Raw genomic sequence first — 21,182 nt, forward strand, 5'->3', positions numbered from 1 at the left:
TTCCTAGGTATATACTTAAGAGTCTAGATTATAAATGACCACATACAAGAATGGTCATGGCAGCTTTACTCATGATAGCTTCAAACTGGAAATAATCCAGATACCCATCAATGGAAGAATGGATAAATATATACATGAGCTACTAATTTGACTCTTAGAATTGCATCTTAAGGAAACAATGAAGAAGAGGCAATGTCCTGATTAGAGGCTGCTCCATCAACCTATGTTCAGGAATGAAGATTACCTGGTTCAGGGCCATGTTGATTTGTAGCCTGAGAAATTAATCTTTGATGTCATAATCCACTGAGATGTTGAGGCTATTAACATAGCATAATTTAGCCTAAACTGATTTATATACAGAAATTGGTACCTAGAAATGCAGCGCTACCCTAACAAAAACCTAAGCTATGTGACATTGGTTCAGGGGCCAGCCTGAGTGTGGTGAGGAAGCTTTGTTAATGCAGTCTGGAAAGATGAAAATCTATGCACTAGCAAAACATTCGGTAAAACTGTTGCATGCATTAACTTGGAAGACAGTTAATGTGTTGGGTGATCTTTGGAATTCTGCGTAGAGGTTGGTAAACAAGATTAGTGGTACTCCTTCCTTCCTATATATTACAAGACAGAGATTAATTGGTTTAAGGAAAAAAAGTAAATTTGCAATCAGAGATGAGAGGGAACAGAATTGAAAGATTCATTTGTTTCTCTTCCCCAAACATAAAAGGCAAAACTAAGAGGGCATTTGACCTACAAAAGGACAAACAGAATTCACCTCACTCCAAGGACCAAATCAAATATGACCATAATGTCGTTTGTTAAGAATTTTGAATTAAGATGGAGTCCTTTCAGTTGGATGAAATAGCTCATAGATAAGAGATTAAAGGCATGAATCTACCCCACCTCCAAGAAACCTGATTAGCTCAAGTCGCCTGTAATTAAGTTTAGAGAAAGAGGCATGTCTTGAAAAGAATTGCAGATGAGTCTATAGGCACATGAAGCTGCTAGAATCAAGTAAATTAAATAGCCTTATTCTGAGAGTATTGTATTAGTTGAGACTAAATACGATTGTAGCTGTTCTTGACTAAAAATTACCCTTGGGGTCCTGAGTATTCCATGTAGAGAAAGTAGGCTGAGAAAGCTATTTAGTCCCAAGGAGGACATACTCCAGTGTCCTCTTCAATTGTGGCCAAGAAGGATATTGGGGAAAGAAAATCTTTCCAGAGAGTAGAGCCAAGAGCCACGGAGGATGACAGACTGGGAGCTTATTCTCTGGGAACAGAAGAGGGGTTTAATCAAGGAGTATTCTTCATCTTCAGAGTAGGGGTGGTTCTTGAAACATTGACTCAATATGATTTCAGAATTGCTTCATGCCTCTCATTATTTCCCTTTCTTCCTGAAAGGAAATATTTGTTGTAATTAGCCTCTCTGTCTTCCATCATTGAATTGTGGATGTGAATTGCGGGGTCTCCTGAGAAAGAGAAACCATACTCAGACCTGACATAGTAAAGACAATCACAAAATTGTTTTCTTTCATCTTGATGCTACTTCTGGACTTTTGGATTTTTCTCCTCTGGGAGAGAAATGAGTACATTTTGTTTGCAGTAGGAAGGGAAGCAAATATTTGTGAATAAGTTTGGAGACTGTGCTAGATTGTATTTTGTACTATTCTTCATTTGCTGTCTTTCCCTGTGGGAGGATTATACATCCCTCCCTGATGACCTAAACTTGGTCATGTGGCTTGCTTGGGACGATGAAACATGAGCAGAAGATTTAATAGCCATCAATGGTTCTCTTGTGCTCTCTTTTCCCTCTGCCATGAATTCAGCTATATCCAGATGGGAGTACTCCATCAACCTGAGTCTTGGTGCAAAGATGACATGGAGCAGAGCTCCAGCCAACAATGGACTTGCTGCAGAAATCAGAAATAAACCTTTGTTCTTATAAGCCTATATGTTTTTGAAGCTTTTGTTATCTCAACATAATTTTGCCCAAGCTGACCAATATGGCTTTTCTCTCCCTCTTGGAGTTTTGCCAAACATAATGACCTTTTGAAAGATGTCCTTGAGCCCCGTGGCATTTATTTGAGATGTGAGTTTCTAATATAGTCTCACCCCCACCAAACAGGTGTTTCAGCTGTTGGTTGGGAGCACGAGTCACTCTATTGTGTCACAAGAATAAGTGCCAAGATGTCATGTTGGGGGAACTAGACTTGTTTTCTCGTGTTCCTGTGAGATCACTGAAGTTGGGGAGAGACCTGTGGAAGCTGAGCTCAGCAGGTTTCCACTTGGGCTTGGGATCAGGTTGTATTCCTAGGGAACTGCACAAGAGAGAAAACTCTACTTTAAGAGATGAGAAGGACCGTCAGCATAATGCCTATGCTTGTTTTGAACTGGAAAACTGAAGTCACTCTCATGGTGTCACAGACACTCACAAGGCTTGAGTCCCTAAGAGGAATCGAGGAAGCCTGTATCGCAGAGCTAGTGCCCCATTTATTGGTTTCTAAACTCCCACTGAAACTATATATTTATCATTCTCAGTCAGATAGCCCTTGTGGAGTCCATTGGCCTTTCATTGCAGTGAGACTTAGAGTGTAACTGAGCTGAAAGATCTCAGAACTTTTATCCAGAAAAGGAACAAAAACAACTTTGCTTGTCTGATTAAATTGGGAGGAGGGCTGGATTCCTGAGAAATCTGTTTTATAGAATATTTCTGAAGTGAAAACGTGTACTTTACGAAGCATATTATTGAAGTGAATTGTTCTAATAATAACACCCATGGTTTAGTGGTTGGGGGCGGGGGCGGAGCGAGAGATCCTGGAGCCACACTGCTCAGGTCAGCTCGACCGCTTATGAGCTGTGTGATTGACTCAGGATGGGCTCCTGGGAAACAGGCTCCGAAGCAGAGATTTCCCTGTAGGAGGCTCGTTCGGGGTGGTGCTCTGGGGATCACCGCTTGTGAGGGAGTGAGGGGAAGAGAGGTGAGTGGAAGTAAATGTTGGACTATGCACAAGAGGCCTCAGCTTGTCCCCATGTGGAGCTCTAGAACTGGAATGGCCTTTCAGAAATGTCCTGAATTGAGGTAAGGGACATTGGATGTGGGTTGTCCCTGAAGACGGGAATAATCTTGGATGAAAGCAGCTCCCTGTAGCCAAAGGAAGTTTCTGGGGAGGGATTCACCTGTGACTGTCAGTAGCCAACACACCTAGAATGAGAGCCTGGGTCCTGAAGGAGAGCTGGGAAGTGCATCTCAGCACTGCACAATTAATTGTCCAGTGGAGGTTGTCAGGGACTACGGTTTAACAAATAGGGAAGTTTTATAATTAGTCTATTAACTGTTTCTATGAGGATGGTCACCCTGAAAGTGCTTTGATATGTTTGAAATCAGTTAATTCTGAAATAGTTTAGAAGTTCTGCATGAAAATCTTAAGCGTCAGTTTGCTAGGCATCTACATGTTAGCAATCATGCAAATATAAAATTTATCTCAGGCTTTATTCAAATGATGACAGATTTTGAATTGCTGGAATGTGAATCAAAGAAGTATTACTTCTGACAGGAGCTGTACTAAATATTTTACATACCTTAACATCTTTTCTTATGCCTCATTCCAACCACCTTAAGAGATAGATACTATACTGTTATTACTTCTAATTACAGATGGGAAACTGAGACTCAGAAGGTTTTGCAAGGCTGGAATTCAAAGCTGACCCCAAAGCCTCGATGCTTAACCACTGTACTCCACTTCCTTCCCTATAAGTAAGTCACCCACATACTCAGCTGTTCTAAGTCTTTGAAATATGTTTGATCTCTTAAGCATTGCACTAAAAAAAAAAGTAGCCTGTCAGTGTTATCCTTCACAAAGATTCATAAATAACTCAACAGCAACATTTTGCAGCTTCTTAATGGAAGACTCAAGCCTCCCATCTCAGCTAATAAATAATTAATATCTTGAAATGTTAAACCTAACTTGTTTTCATAATGAAGATGTCAGCTTGCATGGTATTCTAGAAGCACTATATAAAAAGACACTTTTTGTATTAAATTGCATATTTAGTATGAGGATATGTATCATGGCATCAAAAATACACTCAGCACTTTTCTAATTATAGCTGCTAATCACAGTTTCACCCTTCAAAAAGCTGCTCCTGTAAAAACAGCTTATATATAGTCACTAACCCACTAAGTCATAGTTACTTGTAGCTCTGCCCAAAGTTAGCAATTGTGTCTGCCAGTTGAGAAACCTAATCAATAATTGAAGCGCCACTGTGGCTAATGCTCAACTGATGTACCCCCCCTGATAATTCTCTGAGTCTCAACGTTTGAAATAACCTGACTAAGCTCAATTTTTACCAGGCCAGCCTGACATTCAAGGTCGGGTGAAATAGGGTAAAAGAAGACAATAGCATTGCAGATGCTGGAGAATGGCTTGTTTTCAAAACAGAAGATATCACTGTGCTTCTGCACCTTTCAACATCCTTTCTTTCCACCACTTGACACCAATCCTGATTTGTTTAGATAGTAGACTGAGATACCTTGGGCTCAGGAAGGAAAAACACCAACCCCAACCTAGCCCCAGAAGATGCTGATCAAATTCCTTTTAGACAGTGGTTGATCTAAATGTGGGGAGTAATTCAGATCTACCCAATGAGACACAGGGGAAGTCTGCTGGGCAGAGCTCCTTTTCCCAAATGTGAAGGCAAAGGCTGGCTAAGAGAAAGCCCTTAGCCTGTCTACCTGCTTCTTCCTGCTTTGATATGATGACTGAAAGTACAACAGTTCTCTTGTGAATATGAATGAAACAACAAAGAGAATCACAGAGATGCCAGCCCTGACAGCATCTAGACACTGAACAAAAGCCAGAAGCTGCCTAACCCCAGACTATTTAAGTCAAAGTTAAAATTTTTCAGTTCTTCCAAATACATTGCTGACAGATACTGTGTTCCCACACTTCTCTCCACCTTTTCTCTCTCACTCCTACTTCCCAACATTCTTTCAGCCTCCTTTTACGATGTCAAGGGTAATCTCATTTGCATGTGTTTCTCAACATTTTTTGATGTCCCATGTTATTCCTATGGGTTGGTTCTGAATGTTGAAACCAATAAATAGTGTTTCCATTATTATGACTGTGGTTAATATTCTAATGTTAGCGTGATGGCTATTTTTTTTTAGACTAACATTTAATAAGAAAATAATAATAACAACAACAAACAAAGCTATGGGGAGTATTCCCCTCTATGCTTTACATGGAAGGAAGTCCACAGAATCCACAAATCTCGTCTCAGCTCAGGGCACTGCGGACATTCTGCAAAGCACAGAGTTAGGCCCTTAGCCAGGTCCAATACGTTCAGACATTTGGTATGATGGCTGTGTTAATATTCTAGTAGAGCCAAGTAGTGGGGTATAATTACAAATTCAATATAATTATACCTGAGCCACTCATAGGAGAATGTCAAGTTCCAAGTAAATTCTCTTTTCTTCCATTCCATCAAGAGTTCAAAACAAGTCTACTACATATTTGGAGTATTTACTGCTCATACAGTATTTATTTTTCCTGAAGTTTCTGACTGCTTTTGTTTTCTATTTGGGAAAATAAACACATGCCTTCTTCACCATATCCCCAATGTCTTCCAGATTCTTACTCTAAGAATCTAGTGTATTCTTTTCCTTGATGTCTTCTAACTTCTATTCCAATTGGGACTGGTTTCTTAATTTTTAGACCATGACTTTCTGGTGCAACTTTTCTTTTTCCAGAGCTTTCTAATTGCCCTTTTTTTCCAATGCCTTTATCTTACACTCAAGTTTTCCAAGTTTCCAGTCATTTTAACCATTCCATGGAGTACTTTTTTAATGTCCTCTCCCAAAGCCCTCTGTCCTCTCGCATTGGTTTTGATTGGTTTCTAGGCCTGATGTAGATCTGTTATTCTGTTACTTGACTATTCAGTAAGGTTGGATCAATTGCTTTTTGTGACCTTGACTCTTTGTCTCAGTTAAATCCCTCACAGTGAGGTATCTTCTTAAGTAATTTTATAGAAGCAGGGGAACAGAAGATAAACTGTTTGGAATTTGATGATTTCTAAATATTTTATTCTGCCTTACACTTGATTGATGGGCTAGTTGGGTCAAAAATTTTTGGTTTAAAATTATTTTCCTCCAGAGTTTTTAAAAAACATTGCACTAATGTCTTCCAGCCTCCAATTTTGCTGTTGAAAAGCAAAATTGCTGTTGAAAAGAACCTTGGTTTTTATTTCTCTGTATGTGGCCTCTTTTTCTGGACAATTTTAAGATATTCTTTTATTCCTGTGTTCTGAAATTTTTATTCTTGGTAATCTGAAATCCAACAGTGCTATGCACATATATTTTAAATTATTTGTTCAGAGCTGTTCAGATTTGTATATGAAGATATGTAACAACCTTCATTTCTGAGAAATTTTCTTTATTATATATTGGTACCCTATACATTTTTTTGACTATTTTTCTTTTATTTTTGATTCTGTATTTTGAAATATCTCACAAGCTTTATCTTCCAACTATTCTTTAATTTTTTAAAGATTTGGAATGGCATTTTAAATTTCCAAGTGTTACCTTTCATTCTTTGATTATTCTATTTTAAATGATCCTGTTCAAATTTTGTACAGGTGTTTTCTCAAATGTAAAACAAATTAGAATGATTTTTCTCAAGTTATCTCCAGTCTTTGAAATGCTTGTTTTCATAGGATTGATCTTTTCTATTAATCTCAGTCTTCCTCAGTAACGCTTAAAGGATTTCTTCAAACATTTTGTGATTCTTATTGTCTATACATATCTACAGGGTGCTTTATGTCTGTGGGTGAGTCTTGTTGACTCTCAGGCCTTGCCTGAGTGTACAGAAAGATAATTATTCATTAATGTCAGATGAGGAGAGTTATTTTTTTTAACAGGAGCTCCCAATTTTTCCCAAGGCAATTTGTTCTGTTATGTTAGAGAAAAACCCTGTTTTTTTTTTCAACTTAAAGATAAGAGCTTGGTATTAGGCTTATTAGCAAGCAGAGGCGGGAAAGGGGATATATATATATATATATATATATATATATATATACACACACACACACATATACACACACACACACACACACACACACACACAACCTGTTAATATCCATTCTCAGCCCTCCACTTCCCATTCCCATCCTTGGTCCTACCTGCAACATCTGAGTCTGAGCCTTGCTGAGATTCTCCTGGGTGTCCATCTATGACCTTAGTGCAGGCTGCTTCACACGTGTTCTAGGCTGCAGCTTCCTACAGTCTGCTTCAAGCATCCAAACTTGCATTTACCTTTCATCATTAGAATTTTGTGGGAGTTTCTGGTCTACCTGTGCTACCTTCCATATATTTTTTTTTCATTCCTTTACAACTACTTCAATGGCATTTTAGAGAGGAGAAGTCTTAGTTCACTAATACGCACAAAAGTCAGTTTTACATTAAAATAAAATGATCCTGGACGCGAGATAGGGAGTATATTTTCAACAGGCAAACCTAGAGGAAGAGGCACCAGTGGGAGGCTAGTTCACTAATCCAAGTAACAGATGATGGAGTCTAAACTAATGTAGTGGCCATGAAGATATTTATAAAAAGTTAATTATTTAGATCTACTAAGGAGATAAAATAGAACTAGTGATTCACTGAATGAATGAAATGAGGAAGAGGCAGGAATTACGGATGACATTTAGGCCTCTGGCTTGAGCAACTACGTGGCTGATGGCATCACTTGTTGACATAGGGAACAAGAGAGAGTATGTTCCAGTGAAATAGGTGGATGGTTCAATTTGGGTATGTTAACACGTGTTACTTAAAGACAAATATTCCAAAATCAGTTGCATATATAAGTCAGAAGCTCGGGAGAGCAATCTGGGCTGAAGATGCAGATTTGGTAGTTATCCACACGCTGATGCTATTTACTGCTTACCAATGGTTCTTTTTCATCCCTCCTATTTGCTCCCCTGACCCTCCCCACTCCACCCCACCACCATTCTCTGATTATAAATGAAGACTGAACTGAAATTTCCTAGAGGGTTGTAAATATTACATGGAACCCTGGGGAGTCTGTGTTATGTATCTTTTGTGGAGCACCATTCCAGGATTTTAATTTGAATAATTTTTAATAAGTGCTTATACTTAGTTCTTTTGCTTTGAGAATTGACGAAATACATCAGTATCATATAAAGAGTCAAGAAAAATGGCGTTTTCTATTTCACTAACCTTATAAAAGAAGAATAACAATACCATCTTCTCAATAAACCATTTCATTGATCTTAGTGGACATACTTTTTCTTGCTTTGAACCCTTGCACAATAGTACTTCCTTAAGACTTGAATAGCTATTCTCACAATTTCTTATTTTACATAATTTGAAAACCTATTTTATCCTCCTGCCTAGAGTGATGAAAAGCAATCAGAGGTAGGGACTTGGACTTACTTATATTTGTATTCCCACCAGCACCCAAAGACGTAAAATAACAGGCGCTTAATAATTATTTGAAGAGTTGAACAGAAGCACTTGACACTCATAAATGCATAAAGTTACTTTATTTTAAGTATACATTTAATTTTTAAAAATATAAATGCTAAAATATCTCATCTTCTTCATCTCTTAATTCCATAAAAGTCACAATAGAAAGCTTCATAAAACTGTAAAATACTATAATGTTATAGGAATTTTAGGTTTTATATTGGAAAAAAATTATTAGTAATATATTGAAATGTTCTGTACTTTATCATTTTGTTCCACCATGTTGATCTACTTCACTTAAAATAAAAAGATGCATCATTTCTCCAAAGTTAATAAAGACTTAAGAGAATAAAAATAAGAGTATCTGAAAGTGCGTATTGATTCTGAAAAGTAATGTGTACAGATATGTACCAGCCATGAAAATGGCTAAAAAGAGGCAACTATTCATTCTCTTCACATTGTAGGACTGGGACAAAGTTACTTATGGCTCTAAAAATTTCACTGGATGACTTTAGCCCTGAGTTGCAATATCTGCCTAAGAAACAGAATTCAGGATTTTTGTATGTACCCATAGAGCACAAAGAAATGAGCCAAAAAATAGAACATATCCGAATTCCTGGTCAAAACGTAACTTGGCTGGGTAGCATATATCACAAAACTTTTTTATTTCAGGCTGCAATGAAGCTTGATGAAATCATCATCTAAAAACTCCCAAGGCCCAAGCAAAATATCATTTGACTGTATTCAGACACTTGGTGCCACTGGGCTTCATGCTCATGCTGTGAAGAGGGGATGTGAAATCTCATAAATAAGAAAATCTCAAGTTCCTGCACCAAAATCATTAAGTGCTATGAAAAGGATTGAAGAAAGCTTTGTCCCATCCCCTGAACAATGTCAACCTCTGTAATACAACTCAAATGGTTTTGTTTTTGTTTTTTAAAGATAGTCAGCAGTCAATACATTTCAAGTACTTAACACAGTTTAAAAAAAAGAAGCAAAAACTTGGAAGACAATCATTCTCTGTATTAAACACCGATATATAGCTGATAAAAGATTTACTCTGTGTGTGTTGGTGCATGTGCATAAAAATATATACCAACTGAATTTCTGACAGCAGACAATTGTTTCTCTTTCCCCCTTTCTTTGAGGTGGTGGGAGGCTGAGTAGAAAAGGTTTGTTTTCCTACTTCTCTGACTTCCTCCATCCCCCCACCCCACTCTACTGCCTGACTGGACCACAAAATGATTCCAGTTCCCAGTGTGGAACACAAAATGATTAGGATTCCAAGTTGGCCACTGTTTTACATAGTAGAGTGACTTTTTTTTCAAAGAAAACAGTGTCTCCAAAAGATTTTCTTTCAAATGCAAAACCATGGGCCTTTCTGCTCTGATAAAGCAGACTCTTGACCTGGTGATGCTTTCCTTCCAATGGTAAGTCTGTACTACCACAGGACTTCTAGTTAACAACTACACTTACTGCTTTACTTCTAACAACTTGAATCTCTTCTCTTTGTATTTACATCAGGAAGAGACACTTGGTAAAAAATTTACTGTTGTATTCTGTGTGTCCAGTTTACAGAGAAACAAAACCACCAAAAATCTGGTTAGTTCTTTGATAGTGTGTAAATTCAGTTAAAATACAGATAATTCGGTGGCTCTGTGTGGACCTCAGGGTTTGTTTGTTTGTTTGGTAACTATCTGTGTTCCTCTGAAAGTAAATGATTTTTAAAATACTTCCCTGGGTTCCAAAATATTGAAAAAGTTTGATACTAACTGTTCCTTTAAAGCAAATACAAGGTGCCACTCGGCATTCATATCATGAGTATCGACCTTCTGTCACAGAATATGGATCATAAATGAAGGTGCAGGTAGCTTTTAGATATACTCAAAGGCTGAAATACTGAGTTAAGTTGCTTCAGGAGTTCTTTGAAAGGGACAGAGAGGGGCATGAATCCTCAAATACTTGATTCATGATCAGAAAAATAAATTATTCTATCTAGAGCTTTTATAAAAGTGAACAAAAGTGTCTTTAATTTAACAAGATCCTAGGTTAGGCTAAATTTAATATGCATGGCTTTTAAACATTTTATTCATGCTCAGGAGAAACAAAGAGAAAAGCTTCATATAGTTTTATATTAAGGTAATGAAAAACTAGATAATACAGAGTAATCATTTTAAGGATAGCTCTAAATACAAACATGATGCCAAAATTTGGCATGTGAGGTTTTAACAAATAACATTCACTTTGCCACCTTCATTTTAATGAAAAAAATTGTAGGTCATTTATGTCTAATTTGTATAAAATTTCAAGTTTTAAGATTATCAGATACTATAAAAGTAACAGTTAATTTAGAACAATACAATTTTTATAATCAAAATTTCAACAGGACAGAATTGTAATTTAATTAATATAAGAACGAGTGGGAGTCAATATGTGCATATTATGAAACCAAAATAAGTGGTTTCGCTCTGCTTCTAGTACTCCTCCAACGACCATAGTCAGCATATATCACAAATATGGTTACAGGAATCCAAAATTATGGATTCAACATTTAAAATGCTGTTTTTAATGCAGATTCATAATACATAATGCAGCCTATTAAAACACTACATTTAGATAACATGCTAAATTTGGTTAAAGATCTAATTTTCTTTTTTCTAACTTTCAATATGGTACTTTGAAATACACATACACACACGTATATAGACACGTATATTCTATACGCCTCAATCACAAAGAATAATTGCCTTTCAATCTTAAAGACAAGTGTGAGTATTGTTAAAATGTATATATATATACTTCTGCGATCCAACTGCATTCTCATAGACACTTTATAAATATAAAAATGGTCTATCACAGTCCTATGCATTTTGTATTGTAAATAAGGGCTATTGTATCAGTGGTGGTGACTGCTGTCTGGGTAATAAAGTATATTTACCCTCATTTGCATAAGAGTAAGTCTCCTGGACCTCTGATGGATTTTTCATATGTGATTTGGGTTTTTTAAAAACTGACATGAGAGGCTAGATAACTTTGCCCTTCGCCTACCATCATTCTGTCTCTTTCTACCCTTGCACATATGTGTACCAGCCACACACAGAGTACATACACAAACACACAAATGTTTTCAAAATGAAAAAAACGTCTAACAATACTGCATAGGACATCAAAATGGTAATACAATCAGCAACTTTGCCCGGATACTACTATTATCAAAACATCAGTTATTCCCATTACAAAGGAGTGTCTCCCTCCTCCCCCAATCTCCTTCATAGAACAGTTAAATTTCTCTTAAAGAAAGGGAAAAATGGATGCTTAGAAACATGGTGTTTTTAATCCGATCTAGCCCTCTGGCATACCCTAGAGGTGGTGTGTGTGTGTGTGTGTGTGTGTGTGTATGTTTATGTAAAAATCACATTATATACAATACAATTTTTACAGAAAGCCTGGCAGCTACAAATAAGAGGTAGAACTACTCAAAACTATGTTTCCTGCTGCAGGAAAAAATTCATTTTCTTTACAGTAATTAAAAAAAAGTTTAAAAAATTGACAAAAAATAAGTTGCAGGTTAGACCCCATAATTTAAACAACAAAATCTAGGAAGAAAAATATTCTTCAATGTACTCAACAGATAAGTTCATTAAAGGGTTAAAAAAAGTTGCATAGGAAAAAAGGGACATTCCAGCACTTGCTACAATGATGGCAATAGTTTCTCTAGTGGGAGTAAAGTACCTTTAGTTTTTCTTTTGATAACTCTTAAGAGATTAGGGTTTATAAGCAAGAGCAAGTTAGAATAGCAGCACTTTTTCCAGTCCTGGAGAGTGCTATAAGGGAGAAGGGACTGTCTGGAGGTCAAGGTTTGTTCAACCAGACAGAAAGACAAGCCAGTAAGCACAGCTCCAAAGCTCAAGGTGGAAGTTCCTTCAATATTTTAATAAAAGGTGTTATAAAATCCTTAATACTTTTGTCCTCTGCTTAATAAAGGAAAAGGACAGGGTCGGTGTGTGTCTTGAGAGACAGAGGAATTTGGTTGTCAGAGGACACATTTGAAAGTATAAGAACAAAGAGGGGATTCTTCAGATGTTGTTTATAAGGAACGGTGCACTACTGTCTTAATTTTACCTATGCAAGAGAGAAGCAGAGAGAGCACTGTATTGTTTGGCCAGTGACCAAAAACCAAAACAAACAAAAATTAAAAAATAAACAACCAGACAAAAAACAAGAACATAAACAACAAAAACTGTCAGTTGTAAGAAAGACAAACAGGTTACAATGTAGTTTCTGTTCCCTTGCTCCTCCAGAAATAATCATTGTCTTCAGGCTCAAGTTCTATTCTAATTTGAGGCACAACTTTTACTGGAGTTCTAGAAGGACTAGAGAAAAAGAAAAAGGAAAGAAAAAAAAAGTAAGTAAATCAGAATTCCTTTACCATCTGTCAAATGTTTATGCATTGTACAGAAGTCAAATGGGTCCTTCTTTGTTCTCTTTAAATACTTACTTCCTCTTTCTGTATTAAAAACAAACATTTTTTAAATGGGATGAAGTTACCAAATAGAGTTAAGAAATTCAAGTAGAAATTTCATAAGCTCTCACACCTAGATTAGAAAAAAAAAACAATCAAGAAAGAGGACTTCCAGGTGGGTGACACTGTCAGAAGTTGAAGGACAGAAAGACTGACATGAAGAAAATATTCAGAGATTTCACGATTTTGAAAATCAAGGAGGATCTGAAATCTCTAGAGTTGTGTTAAGAGGGAATAAAACTATTGGAGAAGAGCCACCAGGAAATGCCAGCTACCCTTAAAACAGAGATGATGCTGATATGACAAGAGCTAACACTGATCCTGGGCTTTACCTTAATGATACTGAAAGATTCCATTATTTCTAAGAGTAAGTCGAGTAGGTCTCTTAGAATGTTTTCTACAAGTAAAAGCTGGGATGAGGTCTGGTGACTAGATAATTTATTTAAGATAAATTGTAGAGGATGGAGAACAGGGCGTTCTGCCGATAACCCGCCATTGGTTCCATTTCTGTGGGGTGATCATCCCACAGAATAACGTAAAATACTGGGCTGTCCTTTACCTTGGCATACCGAGTGACTGAAGGAAAGGAATTTTATCAGCATGATGTGTGGCGTTCAAGGAATGTTGGTGATTTTTCCCCTAAAAAAAAAAAAATTTTTTTTCAAATCATAAATAATAGTCATTGGTAAAGTATAACATTATAATGAAAAATTTTTAAATCTTCACAAAAATGGATGCATCTTTCACAACTGGAAAGAGTAAGAAAGACAAGTTTAGACAATTTCAATAAACACAGTATCAAGCTAAGAATCTAAGTAGGGTGATGAAGTCAAAATTACTCAGTCTCTTTTATTCTAGGTTTTCTAAAATGGGCCAATGTTGTTCTTTTCAGCGAGGGGGCAGGGTAAATCATTCCTAGAGGGTGATAGCACCTACTTAATGTCTAAGACTTGTCCTTGGATTTCCTGCCATGTTCAGCATTCATAATTTTGTCCTGCTGTTATTCATGCAGGTAAAAAAAAGATTTTGAGAAACTTACTTATACTGCAACTCTACTATCAATTTTGTTCTTTCATGGATTAATATGATACTAGAAAAGATTTTAGAATGATCATTGGTATTTTGCTTAAGTAAATTTCTAATATCACATCCACTAATTTCAATGTATCCTTTTAAAGCGTTTTTGAGAAAATGAAGAACAACTAGCACTAAATAACCAACTTGCCACAGACTTTTTCCAGGAGCCTCAAATTCTAGCTGATGATTTTTTTTTAAGCAGCCTTTAAATTGTACTTAGAAGAGCTGTGCTAGGTTATGATGCCAATGGAAGACATCCTTTCATAGTCTCTTTTTGCTATTTAATGCTCTAGAAATGAAAAATGAAACCAGACAATGGTTTGGGGAGCTTGAACTTACAAAGAAAATATTCAACTAAAGCCCGTTGATAGGATTGAGAAGAAAGTAGCCTCAGTCACAAGTTACAGGCTACAGATTGGACACCAAAGGTGAGATTGCCTTAATTCTCTTTTCTTTAAACCAGCCTCCAAGATGGCCCCCAATGCACCCTGTCTTCTGTTATTCATGTCCTTATATAATTTCTCCTCACACTGTACCAGGGTTGGTTTGTGTGACCAATAGAATATGGCAGAGGAGATGGTATATGACTCCTGAGATTTGGTTATAAAAGACTGCAGTTTCTGTCCTGGTTTCTTCTCTGTTATCACTGGCAGCCATGTCATGGGCAGCCCTAAGAGATGCCCATGAGCCAAGGAACTAAAATCTCCTGCCAACTGCCTTGTGCTTGAGCTGGGAAGCAGATCCCCAGTTTCAGTCAAGTCTTCAGACTCAGCTCCAGCTAAGAGCTTGACTGCAATCTCACGAGAGCCCTTGAGCCAGAATCAACCCAAATCAGCAGCTCCTAAATTCCTGAACATCAGGAACTGTGGGAGGAGATACAGGTTTGTTGTTTTAAGCTGCTGAGTTTTGTGGTAACTTGTTACATACCAATAGATAACTAAAATACCCATTTTTTCATGAATAGTCATTCATTTCAAACTTTTCTTGGTAACATCTTACTGAAGTTGAAGAAGCACTATCAAACAGAAATGAAGGTACTTCAACTGTCTTTTCCTATAACAAATCAGTATACTTTGAAGTGCATCTGGATCTAAAAGAATATGTTTTCTTCAAATGAGAACTCAAAGTAAAGTAGTTTGGAGGCACTTGCTGCTTGCTATTGGCAAAGCTTGAGTTATTCACTAATGTTACTACAGAGGTTTTCACCCTTTTCAAATGGCCTGTTAACTCAATTACAAAAGAAAAGATGACAGGTCAAAAACCATTATACCTTAGCCACCAGGCTATTACCCCAGAAAGACCAGTGCAGTTACAAAGATAATTTTGAAACAGCAGAAAGGGAATGAAGAAATTAGGAAGAAAATGCAAATATCTTATAAGCTATACCCAAAGAGCGGTTGTTAATATTTTATGATTGCCAATTTAATTGAAAATAACAATTATTCCAAATTCTCAGTATTAACAATTGATTCATTGATCTTTGAGAGACCCATTATGCAATTTCTCTTTTGAGCTGATTTGGTCATTGGTGGAAGCCTAAGGAAGACAAACAGTAACAGACAGTGATGTAGTACTAGAAGCTGCCATTCTACATACCAGCAGAAAAAAAGGGAAATCAATTAAAAACATGGTGACGAATTTAGCAATTCAAAGAAACCGGCGATAACTTGGATCAGAGAAAAGATGACCAAATAAAAACTTAAATGGTTATGGATAAAAGAAAAAGATAAGGAGTGAAGGTCAAGGAATGTAAAAATGAAGTTTCATAATAATTAATGTAAATCTTCACATAGAAAGAAAAGAAAGAAAACAGAGGAAAAGTTAATGAAGATGATAGTCCTAAAGTTTTTTCTCTGTAAGTGCAAATCATATTCAAGCTGGCATGCAAGAGGTTAGTTCTACTCACTGTCGGAAGGTTTGCTATCACTTAGGAAAGGCTGCTGTTCCATGATGTCCATTGGAATTTTAATACTTGGCACTTTTTCTGAGTATGGGCAGTCAGACTGTGAAAGAAATTTATAACAGTTTTTAGAAAGCTTTTACTATACAGACCTCCCTACCTCCCAGTATTGATTAAACCTATCATATTGTCATTTACATTGTACTAAGGAGAACAGCCTTAGATATAATCACTTCTCCTTTGCTGACTTTTCAAGTTTTATGGCATCTGCCCCTCACATTTGTTTTCCTCTCTTCTGAGTTAAGGGGATTAAGTCAATTAAAACTAGAACCACACCAAACGGAGATCACTACAAATTAAACAACTGTAAAGCTTTCCATAAGCTGGATTTACAATCAAATATTTATGGGGGTTAGTTGTATGTGTGTGTGAAGCAAATAATCTCAAGCGTGAAAGACTATAATTTAGGAGACTTCCTAAACTATAATATGGTCTTAAATTTTTGTTTCCTTTATGCTTTCTGATTCCACCTCCAGGAATATGATGACTTATCTTTCCTTCCAAGACAGGTAAGAAGACTTTTTTCTAATATCTACTCACAAGGGGTCATTTACATAGACTTGAAAATAAACCCTCTCCCTTACTCTAATATTCCATCAGAACTATTTTGTAGTTTAAGGCTCATCTCAATTTGCTTATACCAAATATATTTGGCAACTTAGAAAAACATGAGAAAATAAAATCAAAAGGAAGGTGCCTATGATGGCCAGATAGGCAGAGAAGAATCATAACCAAAATAAAATGATAAAACCAGGCAGCTAATCATGAAGCTTCTTAAAGAACAGACCACCTAAGCCAAAACTGTAACAGATTTCCACAGGATTATCACTTTACTGTTTGTTAGAATTCATTATATTGAATCCATGTCTATGCCTGGACTCAAAAGATGGAATTCATCTCTTAACTGAAAGTACCAAGGAGATGATGACCTTTAGCTGAAAGGGAAAAAATAGGAACTAGGGGTGAAAGGAAGTAAGAAAAAAATGAATCTTAACATAGAGCTACTATGCACATTGAAAATTTCTTTATGATGAATCTAAAGAGGGTAATGAGCCACAATATTCTTTTCAAAGATAAAAATATTGTACTTCACTTGAAAAAAAAATGAAGATGCCATGTGCCCCTACCTTTGTAAGAATGTCAAGGACAAGTTTTATTACAGTATTTCAAAGTTTCCCCTGATAATAGCATTTATAGATGAACAGGTTGGCAGCCAACCCTTAATCATAGCCTACTGGGAGGGTTCAAAAATGACTGAGCAGCTCAAAATATTGGCAAGCCATAATTTTCACTAATTCTGCTCACAAATATTAGAGTTGGAACTCCCATGCCCTCGTGTGGCTCCCGACATCCATGGATCCCACACCACACGATGCCCAGGTGAACATCAGGACAGCTACATTTCAAATGGAGAACCCCAAATAATGGCCTCAACACACAGAACGTATTACACAAATATACTCTGGCAGGATTCACTGTCTAGGATATATATATAAGCTTGTTTGTTTGTTTGTTTTGGTGGGGTCGAGGGAAGAAGAGAAAGAGGAAAAGAAGAAAACAAGTATCACACATTATCTTCAAGAAATCTGTTGGAAATATGGATTCAAAATGATAAATATTATTAATATAAGAATAGCATTATTTAAATAAGATATGATTTGTTGAAAATCAAATCTAAGACTTAGAAGACCTTCTCAGGAGCTCATTTGATCCAACTTCTGACACTAGAGAGCACTAAATTTAAAACATTCTTAAAAGTGGATATTTTATTACTATTTTTTTCTTAAAAGCCATTAGAGAAGAGGACCCCATAATATTACTTCATACATTTGTAATGTATAATGAATTTTAAGTTTGATGTCCATGTACATAAACTGAGATACCTGTTTTGAAAATTCAAGATGAAATACTGTTTTAATTATCTCAGTATTTCTGGCAGGTTTTTTTTTTTTTTTGTCTAGAGTAGCCTAGAAATTTATTTCAAATTTTGATTTCTATTCAATGTGTAAACGCATCGTTCTTTTTAATACTGCATCTTAATCTGTTCTGCAGTTTAAGCACATTCTCTCTTTTTCTGTCATCATCGCAAACAGAAAATCTATATACATGTTCTCATTGAAGATGGATGGTGACAGTCACAAAAGCTCCCTCAGACTCTTTTTCTCTTTAGCTAAATGTGCCTCATATATTTAGCCTTTTCTTATTGGATCAATTTATCTGAAATCCAATTTTGTCTGTTGCCTCCCTTCACTGTACTGTTTCCAAGTTCTCCAAAAATAATACAATCAGACAGCCTGACCAATCGAAAATAACCAGACAGGCCTGGATGAGAGTTTTGCCTTTGCCAATATGTGTACACTTAGAAAAATGACTTAACATTTCTCAGTCTAAATTTCCCCGTCTGTAAAACAGGAACAAAAATATACTATAAAGAGCTGCTTTAGCAATTAAGAACAAGGTATGCCTGATCCATCAAAATGATCAAGTACAGAGCAGACACCAAAAATTAACTAGACTCCCATGTTAGAATGAGATACTGGGGATTCCACTAGAATGGGGATACTGCATTGTGTAAAATCTAGAACAAACTTACAAATCTTCATATAGAAGGTGTCATTTTGGCTGTCCTTTCAAAAGGCTACTGAGATAAGCTATTGGGGTGTTTATGTGTGTGTGTGTGTGTGTGTGTGTGTGTGTGTGTGTGTGTGTGTGTGTGTGTTAAAGAAAAGTAAATCCCAGATTTTCTCTTAGCACTGATCACAGACCCCTACTGAAACACCAAGATTTCTGTGAAATGGCTTCCTAAAAAGTGGACATTTTATTTCTCAACTTAGTCATACGATTGCAAGAAGATCACCTAAATTATGACATTGACTGCTACAATTATGTAGAAAGACCCCAAATTCCAATTTCCGCTCCTTTTTCTTGAAAGGTTACAGAGAAGTGATCTCAAATCATGTCAAATCCCAATGCAAGGATAAGTACAATAGCAGAGAACTTCGGTTGAGAGCCCACTCAAATAGACACACAGATCACAGGAGGTGAGGTCACCAGCATTTATCCACATTAGGCTTAAAATTATGTAAAACTGAGTTATTATCTCAAATTTAAATCCTGGACTATCAATAATAAACCCAATACATTTTATAGCATTATGAAGCAAGCTTCCTTTTTATGTACGAGATCAGAGATTGAAGTTTTTTAGATATGGTGGGCTTTGTTTTTTTAGAAGTTATTATATCAATCAGTGTATTCACAGTTACAGAAAGACTTCAGAAAATACTTAAAAAAAAAAAAAAACAAAGAGAGAAAATAAAGGGCAAAGGAAGGTGAAAAGTGACAACATCCTTGAAATTCAGTCATACATCGCACACAAGGGTTAAAAAAATACCATTTTCACATTCGTTTAACTAACTTTGGAATTTTACTTCGAAATTTTAGAAAGCTCCTTACATCGTCATTGTCACTGTCCAGACTCCCCTTCTTCTTTTTCTTTTTCTTCTCATCCTCCTTCTTTTTCTTATCCTTTTCTGGAATGACATCATCGAGGAAGCTGAGGTCGTGCTGGGAGAAGAGGTAGTCCATGCCTTTTCTGACAGCTACAAGTGCCAAGATCTGGAAGAATAAATATAAAAAGTAGGAAAGAACCCATGTCAGAATAAGAAGTCAGAGTGAGTATTAATACTGCCCTAGCAAAGTCAGTAGAAACCTATTTTGTACAAGTCTAGAGTATGACAGAACTCATCTTGCTTGTATGGACTTACATTAAGTAGACCATAAACATCTGCTTCATGGAGAAAGGTGGTTCATAGAAGCCTTATTTTAACTCACTGTATTTTGTTCACTGTACTGTATGATCCCTTCATTTGGAATTTCCATATGAAAAGATTATTTTTTAAACCATTTTCTTCCATGTCAGATTTTTAATAAAATAACTAAAAGTTTCAAGGGAAAAAACAGCCTGTGTATGATTTCTAATTATTCAAAATTAAAACATTACACAGGTTTTTGAAAGTCAAGAAAATCTGTACAATGCATAGTACACTGAGACATCTTCAAAGTATTAATAATGAGGTAGTATTTGAGTTTGCACAGACTATTTCATCTGCTGGGGCAACTTCAATCACCACTATTAATTGAGTCAGACACTGTGCTAAACTCTTAGACAATATTTTCTCATTTATTCCCACAACAAACCTGAAAGGTAGATGTTAGTATCTATCCAAGAGCAGAGGAAATTAAAGCTTAGTGACATAAGTTAAGTTATCCAAGATCACAAAGCCAGATAAAGGAAGAATACAAAGGGTCCCAGTTTTCTAACTCTAACCCCAGCATTCTTGAACTCTGTATCTTTGATTTTATGAACTGTCTTGAAGGTATCTTAAAGATGTCTTTGCTCAACAGTAAAATTAGTATGCAGCAGGACTCAGAAGTCCTGGCCCTGCCTGAAATTAACAGTTGTCTTTATCCATATTATGCTGTATGTCAGCCTCTTCATCTCTTAGAGAAATTAATAACATCTGACCTATTGATATTACATGATTGTTTTATGATCAAATAAAAGCTCTGAAAGATGAAAAATACTTTATAAAGGTAAAATATTTTTTATTATTACTTAGCACAAGCAATAAGTGATTTACTGGATATATTTCAAATTTATCGAGGTCTAACTTTGTTTTTCCTGGCTTTAGCAAAACTAATACATGGGTAAATTATATTAATAGGCAGATGGAAGTCTTTTCTCATACTCAGTGTGTTTTCCAGTAAGTTAATAGAGTTCTTTTTCAAAAGCAAAACATAAGGGATCATCAAGAGTAAAGATCTGACTCCACAAATACCGTTAATATTTGACACCATTTTTTTCTGCTTTCCTGGAGGAAAAAACAATTACAAACAACCAGTATACATAAAATAAAATAATAATTCTGGCTAAGAGTAAGAAAATTTTTGTAAAAAAATAAAATATGGTTTGTATATTAAAGTTCTATTTCCAAAGCTACAGGGGAGACAGAGCCAGACCTGAGGATGGCTTTGTGACTTGTTTCAAGCATATGCATGTGCATTTTCTTGTAAGAAATGTAAGGCTTCAGTAAAAATTCAATGATTATTCAAAAAATAAAGTCTTAATAAAAAAAAAAAAAA

The 21,182-nt window shown here is 36.1% G+C and overlaps 1 protein-coding gene across 5 annotated transcripts in view; it reads right to left on the reverse strand.

The window, feature by feature from the left end:
* Positions 1–9,464: 9,464 nt before the first annotated feature.
* The window catches only part of SLC4A4 (solute carrier family 4 member 4), a 351,691-nt gene continuing 339,973 nt past the window's right edge, over positions 9,465–21,182 (reverse strand). For 3 of the 5 annotated variants that reach the window (XM_036852386.1, XM_036852389.1, XM_036852387.1), the window contains 4 exons: positions 19,494–19,655; positions 15,987–16,083; positions 13,563–13,642; positions 9,465–12,854 (listed from right to left, as the gene is read on the reverse strand). In XM_036852386.1, the coding sequence (XP_036708281.1) occupies positions 13,599–13,642; positions 15,987–16,083; positions 19,494–19,655 (303 nt within the window). In that variant the 3' untranslated portion in view covers positions 9,465–12,854; positions 13,563–13,598. The remainder of the gene's footprint in view (positions 12,855–13,562; positions 13,643–15,986; positions 16,084–19,493; positions 19,656–21,182) is intronic. The other 2 variants (XM_036852391.1, XM_036852390.1) reach the window with 1 other exon arrangement.

Source organism: Balaenoptera musculus, chromosome 5, assembly GCF_009873245.2.
Source record: "Balaenoptera musculus isolate JJ_BM4_2016_0621 chromosome 5, mBalMus1.pri.v3, whole genome shotgun sequence".
Taxonomy (NCBI): Eukaryota; Metazoa; Chordata; class Mammalia; order Artiodactyla; family Balaenopteridae; genus Balaenoptera; species Balaenoptera musculus.